Source organism: Cebus imitator, unplaced genomic scaffold (genome assembly GCF_001604975.1).
Source record: "Cebus imitator isolate Cc_AM_T3 unplaced genomic scaffold, Cebus_imitator-1.0 Scaffold215, whole genome shotgun sequence".
Taxonomy (NCBI): Eukaryota; Metazoa; Chordata; class Mammalia; order Primates; family Cebidae; genus Cebus; species Cebus imitator.
In genome coordinates, this window is record NW_016107530.1 from 2,126,351 (window position 1) to 2,141,192 (window position 14,842).

Below are 14,842 nucleotides of genomic sequence, written 5' to 3' on the forward strand. Positions count from 1 at the left end.
CTTAAGGTAGGTGCTAATATTTGCAGTAAGTAGATGGAGATGGCTTATCTTTCGCTGAGTTAGCTTGACCTGATTTGAGATGGCAATACACTGCCTTCCAGGTCATTGTCCTGCCTGTGGGTCTTTGCACATTCAGACCACACTTCTTTCCTCTTTACCTAAATCTAACTCTCATCTTTGGAGAGAGGTATTTGCTCCTTTCCTTTGCCCCCAGTCTTTTTTTATTTTTTATTTTCATTTCATTTATTATTATTGAGACAGAATCTCACTGTCACCCAGGCTGGAGTGCAGTGGTGTGATCATGGTTCACTGCAGCCTCAAATTCCTGGGCTCAAGCAATCCTTCCACTTCAGGTTCCCGAGAACCTGGGACTACAGGTGTGCGCCATCATGCCCAGCTAATTTTTGTAGGTCTCACTTTGTTGCCCAGGCTGGTCTCCAACTCCTGGACTCAAGTGATCCTCATGCCTTAGCCTCCCAAAATGCTGGGACTATAGGCATGAGCCACTGTGCCTGGCCATGCCCGATGTTTCTTACTGCAGTTGCTGATACGTGGTTTTTGTTTTGTCTATATAACTGTGTTTTGGTGGTGTGTTTAACATCTGTCTTTTCCCAGACTGTGGCCTCCCCGAAAGCAGGAACCTTGTCTGTTTTTGCCTCCACGTTATCCCCGCAACACCTTGCACAGTGCCTGGCAAACGTAAGAGCTCAACAGGGTTTGCAGAATTATCACGCGTATGTCTGAAGGAAGGAGGCTGGCAGTGTGCCCAAGGTGTGAGGGTAGCCTTGCTCTCTAAGGTCCCAGTGGCTTTAAAGTTGTCTTTGAGAAAGTCAGAGGGACAGGGGGACACTTGCTTTCCTTCCTTCCTTCCTTCCTTCCTTCCCTCCCTCACTTTCTTTTCTTTCTTTTTGCTTTCAAATATTTTGAAAGGACACTGCGCCAAGTCGGAGTGGCTCGGGCAGGGCTGGGGCGCGGGTGCTGGCAGGCACCGGAGAGGCGACATCTGGCCCTGGGAGGATTTGTTTCAAAGTTCGAGGCCGTTCGCTCGGGGTCAAGGTCAGTCCTGCGGGCGTTCGGGGACCAGCCCCGGCGTGCCAGGACCGTTTCCGGGGCCCGGCCGGGGCGTTGCCGCGGGGTCTGGGGCCGGCGCGAGTGCTGAGTCACACCCGCCTGCGAGCGCCTCGGGCCGGCAGCTCTGGAAGACGACAAACGAAGCGGGAGCGGGAGCGGGAAGAGCGGCCGGAGCCGGAGTGGGAGCGTGCGGGCGCCACCGGCAGGTGAGGTCGCGCGGCAGGGCGGGCTCCACACCCCGGGCGCCCCGGCAGGACGAGGACCGAGGACCGGGAAGAGGGGCTCGCGGATCGGGGGCCGGGCGCACGCCCCATCCGGCGTGGGGAGGTCGGTGCGCGCGGTTGTGGAGCTGCGAGGAGAGGGATACTCGGCTCAGGCCCGTCCCTCTCTGTGCCCTGCAGAAAACACAACAGGGAAATTTGCTCCCGGTCGAGGACAGGAGCCCTTGTTTGGCCCCTAAATCCCTGCTAAGTTTTCCTAAGGAAGATGGGCTTAGGCAGGAAAGGGCCAACTGGAGAAGAGGGAACATGGGGCAGGTGTAACCCGGATCCTGCGAGGACCCTCCGAGGGTCCGCTGGGTAGAAGCTGCCGGTCCGTACAGAAGCAGGTGTGAGAGGACTGGGAGAAATCTCAGTCTCCAAGAGGAAAGAGACTGGAGTTACACCAGTGCCCTCAGGCTCGGGGGGTGCACTAGGAGGTCTGCTTCTCCCCTCCCGAAGCCCTGGGTGCTGCAGGAACAAGGACCAGTGGGGGGTAAACTAACTGATGGGACGCGTGCAGTCGACCTGGAACGGAATCAGTGGGCGATATTGGGGCTCTCCTTCCACCACCACCTGATCAGCACACTCTGCCTTTCTCTACAATGAGAGTCTTTTTGACCCTGGAATTTAAGGTGGGGAGGGGTAAGGTCTCTTGGGAGCTGATGCTTCTGTAGGAGGACAGGCGTAGGCAGAGGGTCAGACATAGTTTGGGATGGGACTTCCAGGTTTCCGGACTCTGCACTTGGGTTCAAAAGCCAGTATCTGGTTCCAGTGTGCGTGCATACACCTGCCAGAGAGCCCCGGGACCTCAGATCCCACCTCCCTCACCCCAGCACCTAGAGAGGAGTTCTCCAAGGAGTCCAGTGTGTCGCCAAGTAGGGCACTGGGCCCCAGCCAGGATGGGGCCTTGCTCAGGACTACCCAGCCCAGAAGTGATGGGCTGGGCAGGTGGATGGACTCCAGGGCCAGCCTGGCTTTTGTCTGGTGATTAAGTGAAGCCAGCATCCAGGTGCAGGTGGTGGGCAGACCATGGGGACCACTGAGTAACAGATGAGATGAGATGGACAAGTTGCTTGGCCTAGGTTTTCTGTGCAGGAGTGAATATGACATCCAAATGAGCCTGTCTGCTCCAGAGCTGCCCTCTCCTAGGAATGAAGGGAGGCTGCCTCCCTTCAGGCTTTGAGTCCCCTTTCAGAAATTGGTCTTTTGGGGATTATATTCTTCAAGTAGCCCCTGAGGGACTGGCCGGGGAGTATCCTAGGGAGGGAGGCCTCCCAACCTTCTCCATCCTGCTCTGTCTCCCAGGTGGAGGGAACGTCCATGGCTCTGTGAGTCGTGTCTTAGTGGCCTTCTCATCTGGGACGGCCACTCTGGGAACGTGGCTCCCCAGAGGCTGATGTTGAAACCTATCCTCTGCATGAACCATGATGACTCAAAAAGCATCATGTTTTATTTGTAATCTCTGTGAAGCAATACTGGAGCAATTGTGGGATGACATTCTTGCTTTGATCAGAGCCCACATGGTTCCCGCTGTGTGTCTTCTGAGGCACGACCTCTCAACAGCTTTGGCATACATGTGACTTCCTGGTTTTTCAGTAGAGTCCTATGGGCCGCTTATTGTGGAAGAAGAATACCCGGGATCAGGGTGGATGCTCCTGGCAGAGAAAACAGGATTGACTGAACAAATTTTTGTGTAAATCAGATTTTGTGTGTGTGTGTGCATGTGTGTGTGTTGTGGGAGCGAGCAAAGGTAAAGTTACTGAGGAGTTGCTGGACAATCAGCAGCTTAGTTTGTTCTGTTCACTTAGGCATTCTTTTAGGCTAACATTCCTGAACCTAGACAGACATATTTAAGATTCTCTGTGATTCCCACTGGGGGTTTGGCATTTAGTTCAAAATCAGAGGGTGGATTTGGCAGTTCCTCAAAAAGTTAAACTTTGAGTTACCATATGACCCAGCAATTCCAAACCTAGGTATATACTAAAGAGGGTTAAAGACCGGATCACACAAAAACCTGTACATAGATGTTCATAGTGGCATTATTAATATAGTCAAAAGGTAGAAACAACCCAAGTTCTTAATTACAGTCTATGAGACCAATAATGGACTGTTATTCAGCCATAAAAAGAAATGAAGCACTGATACATGGTACAACTCAGATGAACCTGAAAACTTTATGATCAGTGAAAAAAGCCACATAGTGTATGATGCCATTTACATGAATTGTCTTGAATAGATAAATCTGTAGAGACAGAAAGAACAGGGTTAGGGTTGCTGGGTGCAGGGTTTATTTTGTGGGTAATGGAAGTGTTCTGGAATTAGATAGTTGTGATGGTTGCACAACCTGGTGAATACCCTAAAACCCACTGAACTTACATCTCTTTTTTTAAATTTTAGATTTAAAAAATTTTTTTCTTTTGAGACAGAGTCTTGCTCTGGCACCCAGGCTGGAGTGCAGTGGCACGATCATGGCTCATTGTAACCTCTACCTCCTAGGCTCAAGCGATCCTCCCACCTCAGCCTCCTGAGTAGCAGGGACCACAGGCATGAGCCACCATACCTGGCTACTTTTTTGTATTTTTTGTAGAGATGGGTTTTACCATGTTGCCCAGGTTGGTCTTGAACTCTGGAGCTCAAGCAATCTGCTTGCCTCGGCCTCCCAAGATGTTGGGATTACAGGTCTGAGCCAGCCTGCATCTCATTTTTTTTTTTTTTTTTAAATGGGGTTTCTCCTAGGCTGAAGTGCAGTGGTGCAATCATAGCTCACTATGAACTTACATCTTAAGTGGTAAATTGTATATGTGAATTCTATTTTGATTAAAAAAATTAGATGGTGAGCTGACCTGTTTTAAAAGACTTATTCTGCAAAAATGATATATCTTGTTTGAAACAATTCAAACAATACAAAGCTTAAGGAAGAAAATTAAAACATCATCTATGATTGCTATTAGCATTCTGGTTCAGAGAACAGGTTTGATGTGTTGAGAATTGAACTTCGGCAAGTTGTTGAACTTTTTTCCAAAATAAGCAGAAAAAACTCATGTTAAATGAGAAGATACGGATAAAAGTGCAACAAATGCTAACTGCTGTAATCGTTGCATGTGTATGTGTATACACACTGAGGTGCATGTGTCTTATTGCCCATAAATGGGATTAGATTTTACATGCGGTTCTGTGGCCTGAGTTTTTGGGACCAGGCAAACTAATCTCCAGTATAAAATATATATAATAAATGGCTGCTGTGTATTCACTGCTACTGTGCACCAGGTACCATGCTGAAAACCTTTTACGTAAATGATCTCATTGAATCTTTTCCACAACTCAAAATCACAGTGCGTCACACCTGTAATTCAGGTGCTTTGGGAGGCTAAGGCAGGAGGATCCTTTGAGGGGCTAGGAGTTCAAGATCAGCCTGGGCAACATAGTGGGACCCTCATCTCTACAAAAAAATTAAAAAAAAATTTGCCAGGCTGGGAGTTCAAGGTTATAATGAGTTATGATCGTGCCACTGCACTCTGGCGTGGGCGATAGAGTAAGACCCTGGTCCCTAAGAAAATTAAAAATCAGTAAATAAATATTGCCTGACTTTTTCTTGTCTTGTCTCTTCCTTTTTTCTCTCTTTTTCTTTCTTTCTCTCTCTCTCTCTCTCTCTCTCACTTTCTTTCTTTCTCTTTCTCTTTCTCTTTCCTCTCTCTCTCTCTCTCTTTCTTTCTTTCTTCTTTCCTTTTTGACAGGATCTCACACTGTTGCCCAGGCTGGAGTGCAATGGTGCGATCATAGCTCACTGCAGCCTCAAACTCCTGGGTTCAAACAGTCCTCTTGCCTTGGGCTCCCAAAGTGCTAGGATTATAGGCAGGAGCCACCACACCCAGCCCTTGACTGACTTTTTCACAGACAGTCTTTTTGTATAAAAACAACATTCACAGGCTGGGCACAGTGGCTCACAACTGTAACCCCAGCACTTTGGGAGGCCAAAGCAGGCCAATCACTTGAGGTCAGGAGTTCGAGAGCAGCCTGACCAACATGGTGACAGCATCCTGTCTCTACTAAAAATACAAAAAAAAATTAGCTGGGCCTGGTGGCACATGCCTGTAGTTTCAGCTTCTTGGGAGGCTGAGGCAGGAGAATGGCTTGAACTCAGGAGGCAGACATTGCAGTGAGCCGAGATTGAGCCACTGTACTCCAGCCTGGGCGACAGAGTGAGACTCCATCTCAAAAAACAAAACAAACCAGAACATCACTCACCCTTTAAAACCGACTGGCTCCATAGTATTGCATTGCAGGGGTTTATAACAGTTTATCCTGTAGTCTCTCATTGGTGCATTGATTGATGGAGCGTCACACAGATGGAGGTTTGCACAGCACCACTGCCATGTTGGAACCTATAACTGGACATCCACTAATTCTGTACGTGCATTTCCATCACCCACAGTGTGTGTGGCTGGAAATGCAGCTCCACCTTAAGCCCTTGGTTTAGGTATCTGCCCAAGTAGGTCATGGCCAAGCAGAGGGGAGTTCACTGTCCTCAGGGGCCAGGCAAGAACCGACACTGGCAGAGCCAAGGAGAGCTGGCATGTCCAACAGTGTTGGGCAAGTAGCTGCTAAAGAGGAAGGGTGAAGTGTGCTGGAGAGTCACTGGCTTCCCTATTCCACAAGTAAGGGTGGCAGAGGTCAGTAGAGGAGAGAGAAGAGAGCAGATTGCAGGAGAGGCCTCAGGCAGCATGAAGAGGAAAAGTGCCTTCCCTCCCTGGCCCTGCCCTGGCCTGGGTGTGCCCTTAGGCTCCAGGCCCTTTGCAGGGAACACCAGATAAGCAATTCACCTTCATTGAGTGAGGCAAGGAGCAGGTTGATTATCCTAGGGACCTGGGGGCTCAAGGGCTTGGCTCCTTTGGCCAACTCATTGGCCCTGAGGTCCACTCTGAGATCACTAGACTTTCTTACCCAGGAAGAGTAAAAGACCCCATGAAGGGCCCCGGGGAGGCTTATATGTCCATCTGGTTGTTAAAGCTGCCCTGGCATGGCAGGCTGTCTATCTGTGCCGGCCCCGTCACCTGCCCTCCAAGCCTCTCCACCTTCTGCCACAGGTGCCCTGAACTCCACCTGCCCCCTCCCTTCCTGCCACTGGGCCTCTGGCCCAAGTTGTTACCTCTGCTAGGAAGGCCCCTGATCTCAGCTCTTTTTCAGGGCTCTTGGCTGTTCTCTTTGAGTGTCGCTGGGTGGTCCAGTGTTACCTGACACACAGGGGACTCCCCTATCCCTATCCCCAACAAGCTGTGTAGCCTCTCTCGGGGGCCATGCCAGCTAGCTTAGAAGTGGGGCTTTCTATTTTCTTGACCTCATCCATGGCTGAAAGCCCCAAGGGCAGGACCCGGCACAGAGGGGTCCACGCTGCCGGGCCTGGTGAAACATGCCACCCATGGGCCTGCCTTATCACTGCCTACATTCTCAGGCCCTGCTCAGCACCTGGTGTTCACTGCTACCTCTGGCTGGGCCTGTGGGCCCTCCTGGGTACTGGTCCCCAGGAGACATTCATTCCCTTCTGTCCCAGTTGGCAGATTCAGTGTAAGGTAGGCTCAGGGGATTGGCTCTGGGCAACCCTTCCGAGGGCTTAGAGGAACCAAAGCGACCCTGCCTGCTGGGGGGTTTGTCCTGGGCCCTGTCATGGCCAGGGCTCAGTTTTCTCATCTGTAAAATGGGTGGAATGTCCAAGCCTCAGTGCTTTGGGGACAATTTGACCCATGAGAAATGACTTCAAATCCCCTCCAGTCTGTTGTGTCAGTACCCTCCCTCTGCTATACCTTCCTCCCCCAGGGGAGAAGTTAGGCAGTGGGCATTTGAACACCAATGGCAATAGTGCCCAGAGTTCTAACCAAAAGCTGCCCCCATAAATGTGGGATGATTTGGGGACTGTTTTGGGGAACCACCACCATGTCTTGGAAACCAGTGTATACGAGGACATCTCAGGATATTGTAGCTGGGTAGGCCTTATAGTACCCTCCCATTATAGGGGGAAAATTGCATCCCAGAAAGGGAAGGAGCTGTGCCCCAGACCTGCACAGATGATCAGAGCAGTGCAGTGGCTTTCCAGTGGCCTGAGGGTCCCAGATAAGCTGGAACACACTTCCTTATGAGGCTGTTCAGTGGCTTGATGTCTATCCTTCAAGGCTGACCTCAGAGTGCTTGAGTATTTCCTCCTTCATTGACACCCCCTCCCATCCCCCTTCCTGAAACCCACAGCAGCTGTTGAGCCTGTCTGCCTGCTGTTTAGTGTGAGTTTTGTTTCTTTTCTCAGCATCTGCCCGTAGCAGCCTGGCTTATTTATGCCTCTCTTTAGGGTTCAGCACAGACCAGGAGGTGGGTTGATTGACTGTCACCTCTCCGGGTCTCAGCTGCAGTCAAGAGTACCCCTCAATGGGCTGGGTGGCTCCTCTGACACCAGCAGCCCTCTGCCTGCCTGAGGCCCACACTGCAAGCATCCTTCTTTGGGGTTCTGCTGGGCTGGAGATAAGACTCCTGATACAGCCTCAGAAGGGCAGACTCCAGGATGCACCAGGTGACCCTGTTTGCCAGCCTTCCAGGCTGGCTTGGAGAGCCCAGGCAACTGCTGCTGTAGGGGTCAAGGCTGTTGTGTCGGATAAAAGGCATACAAATTTATTCAATGTGTAAACACAGGAGCCTTCAGAAGGAAGACCCAGCCCCCTAAAGAGGTATAGAAGCTTATATACCATCTTCAGGTTACATAAAGAATTGGGGGCTGGGTATGGTGGCTCATGCCTATAATCCTAGCACTTTAGGAAGTTGAGGTGGGAGGATCACTTGAGCCCAGGAGTTTGAGACCAGACTCGGCAACATGGGGAGACCAGCTGCTGCAGGGTGGCGAGGTGAGTGAGGGCCAGCCTGGCTGCCAGCTGGCTCAAGGGCTCTCTGCAGGGCCTGGGCAAGATCCTCCAGGTCGAGAGAAAGCTAGGCTGGTACAGTGGCTCACACCTGTAATCCTAGCACTTTGGGAGGCCAAGGTGGGCAGATCACCTGAGATCAGGAGTTTGAGACCCCATCTCTACCAATAATTATTATTTTTATTATTTTATTTTTTGAGATAGAGTCTGACTCTGTGGCCCAGGCTGGAGTGCAGTGGCACAGCCATGGCTCACTGCAGCCATGACCTCCCGGGCTCAAGTTCATCTTCTCACCTCAGCCTCCCAGTTAACTGTGACTACAGGTGCACATCACCATGCTGGCTAATCGTTGTTGTTGTTGTTGTTGTTGTTGTTGTAGAGACAGTCTCTCTCTGTTACCCAGGCTGGTCTGGAACTCCTGGGCTCAAAAGATCCTCCTGCCTCAGCTTCCCAAAGTGCTGGGATTACAGGAGTGAACTGCTGCACCCAGCCCCATCTGTACAAGCAATTTAAAAATCAGCCAGGCATTGTAGCACATGCCAGTGGCCCCTGCTTCCTACTCCATTATCACAGCCTTAGTTCACACCACATTTGTCTTAGTCTGTTTCCTGCTGCTACAGCAGAATACCACAAACTAGGTCATTATAGTGAACAGAAATGTCTTGGCTCATGGTTCTGGAGGCTGAGAAGTCCAAGATCAAGGGCCCAGTGTCTGGTGAGGGCCTTCATGCTGAGTCATCCCATGGTGGAAGGCAAAAGAGAGAGTGAGAGAGCAAGACCTTGAACTTGCAGCCTCAGAGGCCCTTTTATAATTGACATTAATCCATTCATGAGGGTGGAGACCTCATGACCCGATCACCTCTGATTAGGCTGCACCTCTCAACACTGATGCTTTCTGGGAAACATACTCAAACCCTCGCCACAGAATTTTGCAGGATTCTTGTCGTAACCTGCTGATTGGACTCCTTAGACCTGGAGCGCAAGTTGGTGACCTTTGAGCTGGGCCGAATCTGGTTGTAGTGTTTGCTTAGTGCAGTGCTTGAAGAGTGTTTTTCTGTTGTTCCTTTAGATGTGACCTATGCTTGCCAGTTCCTGCCAGGTGTGCCCACTCTTTCTTGTTATTGTGCCTCTGCCCAGCTTCCCACATCACTGACATTGCCCACCTGGTTCTTTGACTTTGCAAGCTCTGTTCTTATAAGGGCAGGGACCATATCTGCCTGTCTGATCGCAGGATCCACAACACAGAGCATGTCAAAAAGGAGGAGTTTAGTTCATACATGTTCTTGAGTGGACATTACTCCCCTCTTCAAAAGTCTTTTTTTCCCTCCTGTCCCACTGCAACCTCTTCCAAAAGTCTTTGATGAAATATATCAAGTAAAAAACAAATGTGCATAACACTTTGTTTAATAGGTGCAAAAACGAATCATGATTATAGGTGCATAAACTATCTCTGGAAGGAGTCATCCAAACTTGGTAACAGTGGGTGCCTCTGGAGAAGGGAACTGGGTGTTTGGGGGATGGGCTGGATGTGGGACACCCCCTTGTTCCTTCTGAATTTAATTCAAATTTTATAAAATTGGAGTTTCATTAATCAAAGATTTACCTCATCTAAAAGGGTCAATTCATGGTATTTGAGGCCTCTCTCACTGTGGGCCCTCCAGTCCTCCCAGCCACCCTGACTCTGATGTGCTCACCTCTTCCTTCCCACCAGTGCCTGATTTGAGATGGGGTCCCAGGTCTCGGTGGAATCGGGAGCTCTGCACGTCGTGATTGTGGGTGGGGGCTTCGGCGGGATCGCAGCGGCCAGCCAGCTGCAGGCGCTGCACATCCCCTTCACGCTGGTGGACATGAAGGACTCCTTCCACCACAATGTGGCTGCCCTCCGAGCCTCGGTGGAGAGAGGTAACGTGCTCCGGCTGGGTTGTCTCTGTGAAGGTGGTCTCGTCTCCGCTCTGGGGTGTGATTTTAGGGCTGGGGGTGGTTTTCTCCACTTGGGGCAAAGTGCCTACATTCCACTATTAGACAAGTTCTGGAGAATCTCAAGGTCTTTGGTCTTAAGTAGCCACCATAATGAGACCCTAGAAGTAGAAGCTTGACCTATTTGGAGGGTCTGAGGCCCAGATTGGTGCTTTAGGAGGCAGGGGTACCCCAGGCATACCTGCTGGCCCAACTCTTTGGCCAAGGGCACCCCTGTTGGTATGCAGCTCATGAAAGGTTCTGAGTCACTCTGGCTTCCTGTGGGCAGCCTAGCTCTGCCCCATGACCTCTTCTGTGTCCATTCCCCAGGATTCGCCAAAAAGACATTCATTTCTTACTCGCTGACTTTTAAGGACAACTTCCGGCAGGGCCATGTGGTGGGGATAGACCTGAAGAACCAGACGGTGCTGCTGCAGGGTGGCGAGGTGAGTGAGCATTGGCCTGGCTGCCAGCTGGCCCAAGGGCCCTCTGCAGGGCCTGGGCAGGATCCTCCAGGGTCAAGAGAGAGCTAGGCTGGTGCGGTGGCTCACACCTGTAATCCCAGCACTTTGGGAGGCCAAGGTGGGCAGATCACCTGAGATCAGGAGATTGAGACCAGCCTGGCCCACATGGCAAAACCCTGTCTCTATTGAAAATACAAAAATTAGCCAGGCACAGTGGTGGGCGCATGTAATCTCAGCTACTCAGGAGGCTGAGGCAGGAGAATTCCTTGAATTCAGGAGGCGGAGGTTGCAGTAAGCTGAAATCACACCACTTCACTCCAACCTGGGTGACAGAGTGAGACTCAATCTCAAAAAAAAAAAAAAAAAAAAAAAAAAAAAAAAAAAAAAAAAAAAAAAGAGAGAGAGAGAGAATGCTGTCTGTGAGCCCTAAGCCCTGGCTGTGCTGGGCAGGGGTTCCTCATGAACAAAGGCTTGACCACAGCAACCACAAGAATATGGTAACAGATATTTCTTGTGTAATTCCTTCATGCCAGGCCCTGTTTGGAGCCTTTACATAAATCTCATGAGTGTTGACCGTGCCTCTATGGGGAAGGTGGTATAACTTCATTTTACAGAGAGGCTAACGGGTTAAATGGCTTGCTTAAGATCCCATAGCTGGTAACAGACTGAACCGGGATTTGAACCCACGTAATTTTAGCCCAGTGTCTATGCTCTAAACACCAGTGTCCCAGGTAAGTCCCAGGCCTGGCCAGCCCTCAGCTCTGTCTAGAACAAAAAGTTAGGCACACATGTGGTCTCACATGGATCGGGGCGTCACGGGGCAGAGGTTTCCCTTTACTCATCTGTGTGTTCCCCCACCTGGCACGTGCAACGTGGAGCCTGGCGCACACCTGCCATGACTTGCGCTCCATCAACAAGCTGCCACCAGCTCAGGATGAGTGTCGCGTCCAGCCCAGGCCCACTTGGTGTTTAAGGCTAAGGCGGCATTGACAAAAGGAGACACAATTCCTTTCCTCGATGAGTATGTGATTTGGTGTGGCCCAGTCCTTGAATTAATGGGGCCAGATGGTTCCCATGGTTGGAAAGATTACTGAGTGTCTCCTGGTCCTGCAGTTTCTGGTCATGTGTTTTGGAGCCCTGGAAGTTTCCATGAGGGAATCTCGGGGGTCCAGGGGGAAATGGGGCCTGAGTAAAGTCCAGGCCCTCCAGCCCCTCCAGCCCCTCCCATTGGAGCAGCTCTGTTTGTCAACTTTATATATTTACGCTCCAAACAAGATTTCATTTTCTTTGTTTAAAATATTTTTTATTATTTATTAAATTTTTTTTTTTTTTTGAGACAGAGTCTCTCTCCGTCTCCCAGGCTGGAGTACAATGGCGCGATCTTGACTCACTGCAACTTCCGCCTCCTGGGTTCAAGCGATTCTCCTGCTTCAGCCTCCCGAGTAGCTGGGGCTATAATAACCTGCCACCAAGCCTAGCTAATTTTTTTAGTTTTTAGTAGAGACGGGGTTTGACCATGTTGGGAGGGCGGGTCTCGAACTCCTGACCTCAGATGATCCGCTCGCCTTGGCCTCCCAAAGTGCTGGGATTGCAGGTGTAAGCCACCACACCTGGCCTAACAATTTTTTTACTTTTAATTTTTAAGATGGGGTCTTGCTAATGTTGCTCAGGCCGGAAGGCAGTGGCTGCTCACAGGTGTGATCCTGCTACTGATCGGTCTTTCTTTCCCTTTCTTCTCTTTCTGGCGGAGGCAGGAGGAGGGCTCTTTTAAAACACCTGGGAGGTTCTGAGCTAACTCCAGCGGGCCACCAGAGCCACCCAGCATGGCAGTGGGAGGGGCAGCCCGAAGGCAGGAGGCAGGGCCACAGGATCAGACACTGCCTGCTGGAGTTAGCTCAGAACCTCCCAGGTGTTTTAAAAGAGCCCTCCTCCTGCCTCTGCTAGAAAGAAAGGGAAAGAAAGACCGATCAGTAGCAGGATCACACCTGTGAGCAGCCACTGCCTTCCGGCCTGAGCAACATGAGCAAGGTTCTCCAGGCAGGAGGTAAACTCTGCTTCCTGAGATCTTTCCCCAGGTGCTCGTGCCATCCCTTGAGCTAACCAGTGTGATGGTTTTGCCCCCTCCCACGGGGGCTGCCTCGGGTTCCTAGAGGGACCTTTTCACCTGGTTTGCCCGGCTGGCAGGCCAGGAGCAGGACGCAGAGGCCTAGGCCTGCCCTGCCCTACCCTCATCTTTTTTTGTGGTTGTTGTTTGTTTTTGGTCTGTCTCAGGCCCTGCCCTTCTCGCATCTTATCCTGGCCACGGGCAGCACTGGGCCCTTCCCGGGCAAGTTTAACGAAGTTTCCAGCCAGCAGGCCGCTATCCAGGCCTATGAGGACATGGTGAGGCAGGTGAGCTGTGCGCTGAAGGCATGGGGCAGTGCCGACAGATGGGAGGACAGCCGTGGGGATGCCTAGGCCCACAGCCGGGAGGCCACGAGGGTGTTCAGAGCTGCTGGCTATAGCCATAGAGATGGAGAGTCACTAGGAAGAGACTGGCCTGGGAAGAGACCTTGAACTTGCTGCTGGAGCCACGATGTGAGCACCCCAGACCTGCTTATGCTGCCCTTGGTATGTTTCTGATTTGCCTCTCCCGGGGCTTTTCAAGGGTCCCCTCCACTCCGGTTTGCACGAGGCTCTGTGTTTTGTAGAGTGGTCTTAGATCCACGATCTCAGTCAGTTTCCACAGCAATCCTGTAAGGTAGGTAGGAGGAAGCGCATTTGAACCCAAAACGTGGAAAAAGGGTTCTCTGCCCTCCTTTGGCTCAGGGAGCCACACCACAGGCGGAACCAGCAGACAGGGATAGATGCGCAGGTGTGTTTCATGCGGCCCTCTGTTTCACGTGTCCTCTTCTCCAGGTCCAGCGCTCACGGTTCATCGTGGTGGTGGGAGGAGGCTCGGCTGGAGTGGAGATGGCAGCAGAGATTAAAACAGAATATCCTGAGAAAGAGGTGGGGGAGGCTGCCTTGCCTTGGAACTCTGCATTATCTTAGGAACATCAGGAATTTGCTCAGGGTAGGGAAGGCTGGAGCTCTGCTCACCTAAACTGGGAGTATGTATCTCTGCCTTGTGTCAAGGTGCGATTCTACAGGGGATTTTTTCTTCAGAGCCGGGATACTGAAGCACCTGACCTTACGGAGCTGCTCAAGATATGTCCTCTCTCAAGGAGAGCTCCTGCCCTCTGCTCAACCCGGAGGATCAAGCCCAGGGGTGATACCTTGCAAAAGCCTAATTTCTGTGTCGCCTTAAGAATTCAGGCCTTTGTGATATAAATGTATATTTGATTGCCCCTTCTTGCTGACAGCCAGCTTGGACAAAGACACCTTCAGCTGTTGCTTTGGTCTCTGCCTGATATGGTAGCTCCTGCTCTGAGCAGCCCCATGATGGTGGAGAGCCTGCTGCGCAGCCCCCTCTCTGCCCACGCTGGGGAATGGCTGAACAGACTGCCTTCTGCCCATGGGTGGGAACGGGGAGGGGGCATTAGCCTGCCCTGTTGCTTTCTCCTGCTCAAAGGACAGAAATCCTACCTGGCAACCTAGGGGGAAAGAGGGAATCCTGGCACCCTGTCCCGGCTTGGCAAGGGCTGAGCATCCTTGCAGGTCCTCTAGGCGAGAGCTCGCTCGCAGTTGAAGCCAGATCAGCTTCTGAGAGCCACATGGGGCCTGTGAATGGTTCTTTTTTCCTCAGGGAAAGGCAGGTCGGTTTTGAAAAGAAAAATCAATATAGGATAATTTAATTATATGGCTGTTCTCTGACAAATTGTTGGAAATTACAATGAGTGATTGATATAGTTACAATTCATTTGTTTTGATTTATGACGGTTCTGTAGGGAAAAACCAAACTGTTTTTCTCCCTACTCACTCCACACTGGGATGAGATGTGTGGGTTTTTCCCTCTGCTGATTAATTCTCTGACACCAGCTGGGTGTCCTGCAGTTCAATTCAATTCTGACACTCCCTGGTGTCAGTGCAGACCCCACAGGTCAAGGGCTCAGTCCCACGACCCTGCCCTGACTTCAGACACCAGTTGCAAGTCCATAGGTCTCCAGCTAACCCACGTTTCTGTCTTGGTACAAGATGGAAATTTTCACGACCCTCTCCTTGGGTTAAATAATTTGCTAGAGCAGCTGATGGAAGCCAGGAAGACAGTTTATTT

The 14,842-nt window shown here is 51.0% G+C and overlaps 1 protein-coding gene across 1 annotated transcript in view; it reads left to right on the forward strand.

Moving 5' to 3' along the window:
- The first annotated feature begins 960 nt into the window (after positions 1 to 960).
- Positions 961 to 14,842, forward strand: part of AIFM2 (apoptosis inducing factor mitochondria associated 2) — a 20,875-nt gene continuing 6,993 nt past the window's right edge. The window contains exons 1-5 of the mRNA XM_017548885.2: positions 961 to 1,277; positions 9,939 to 10,129; positions 10,514 to 10,629; positions 12,919 to 13,038; positions 13,546 to 13,638. Coding sequence (XP_017404374.1) covers positions 9,952 to 10,129; positions 10,514 to 10,629; positions 12,919 to 13,038; positions 13,546 to 13,638 — 507 coding nt within the window. The 5' untranslated portion in view covers positions 961 to 1,277; positions 9,939 to 9,951. The remainder of the gene's footprint in view (positions 1,278 to 9,938; positions 10,130 to 10,513; positions 10,630 to 12,918; positions 13,039 to 13,545; positions 13,639 to 14,842) is intronic.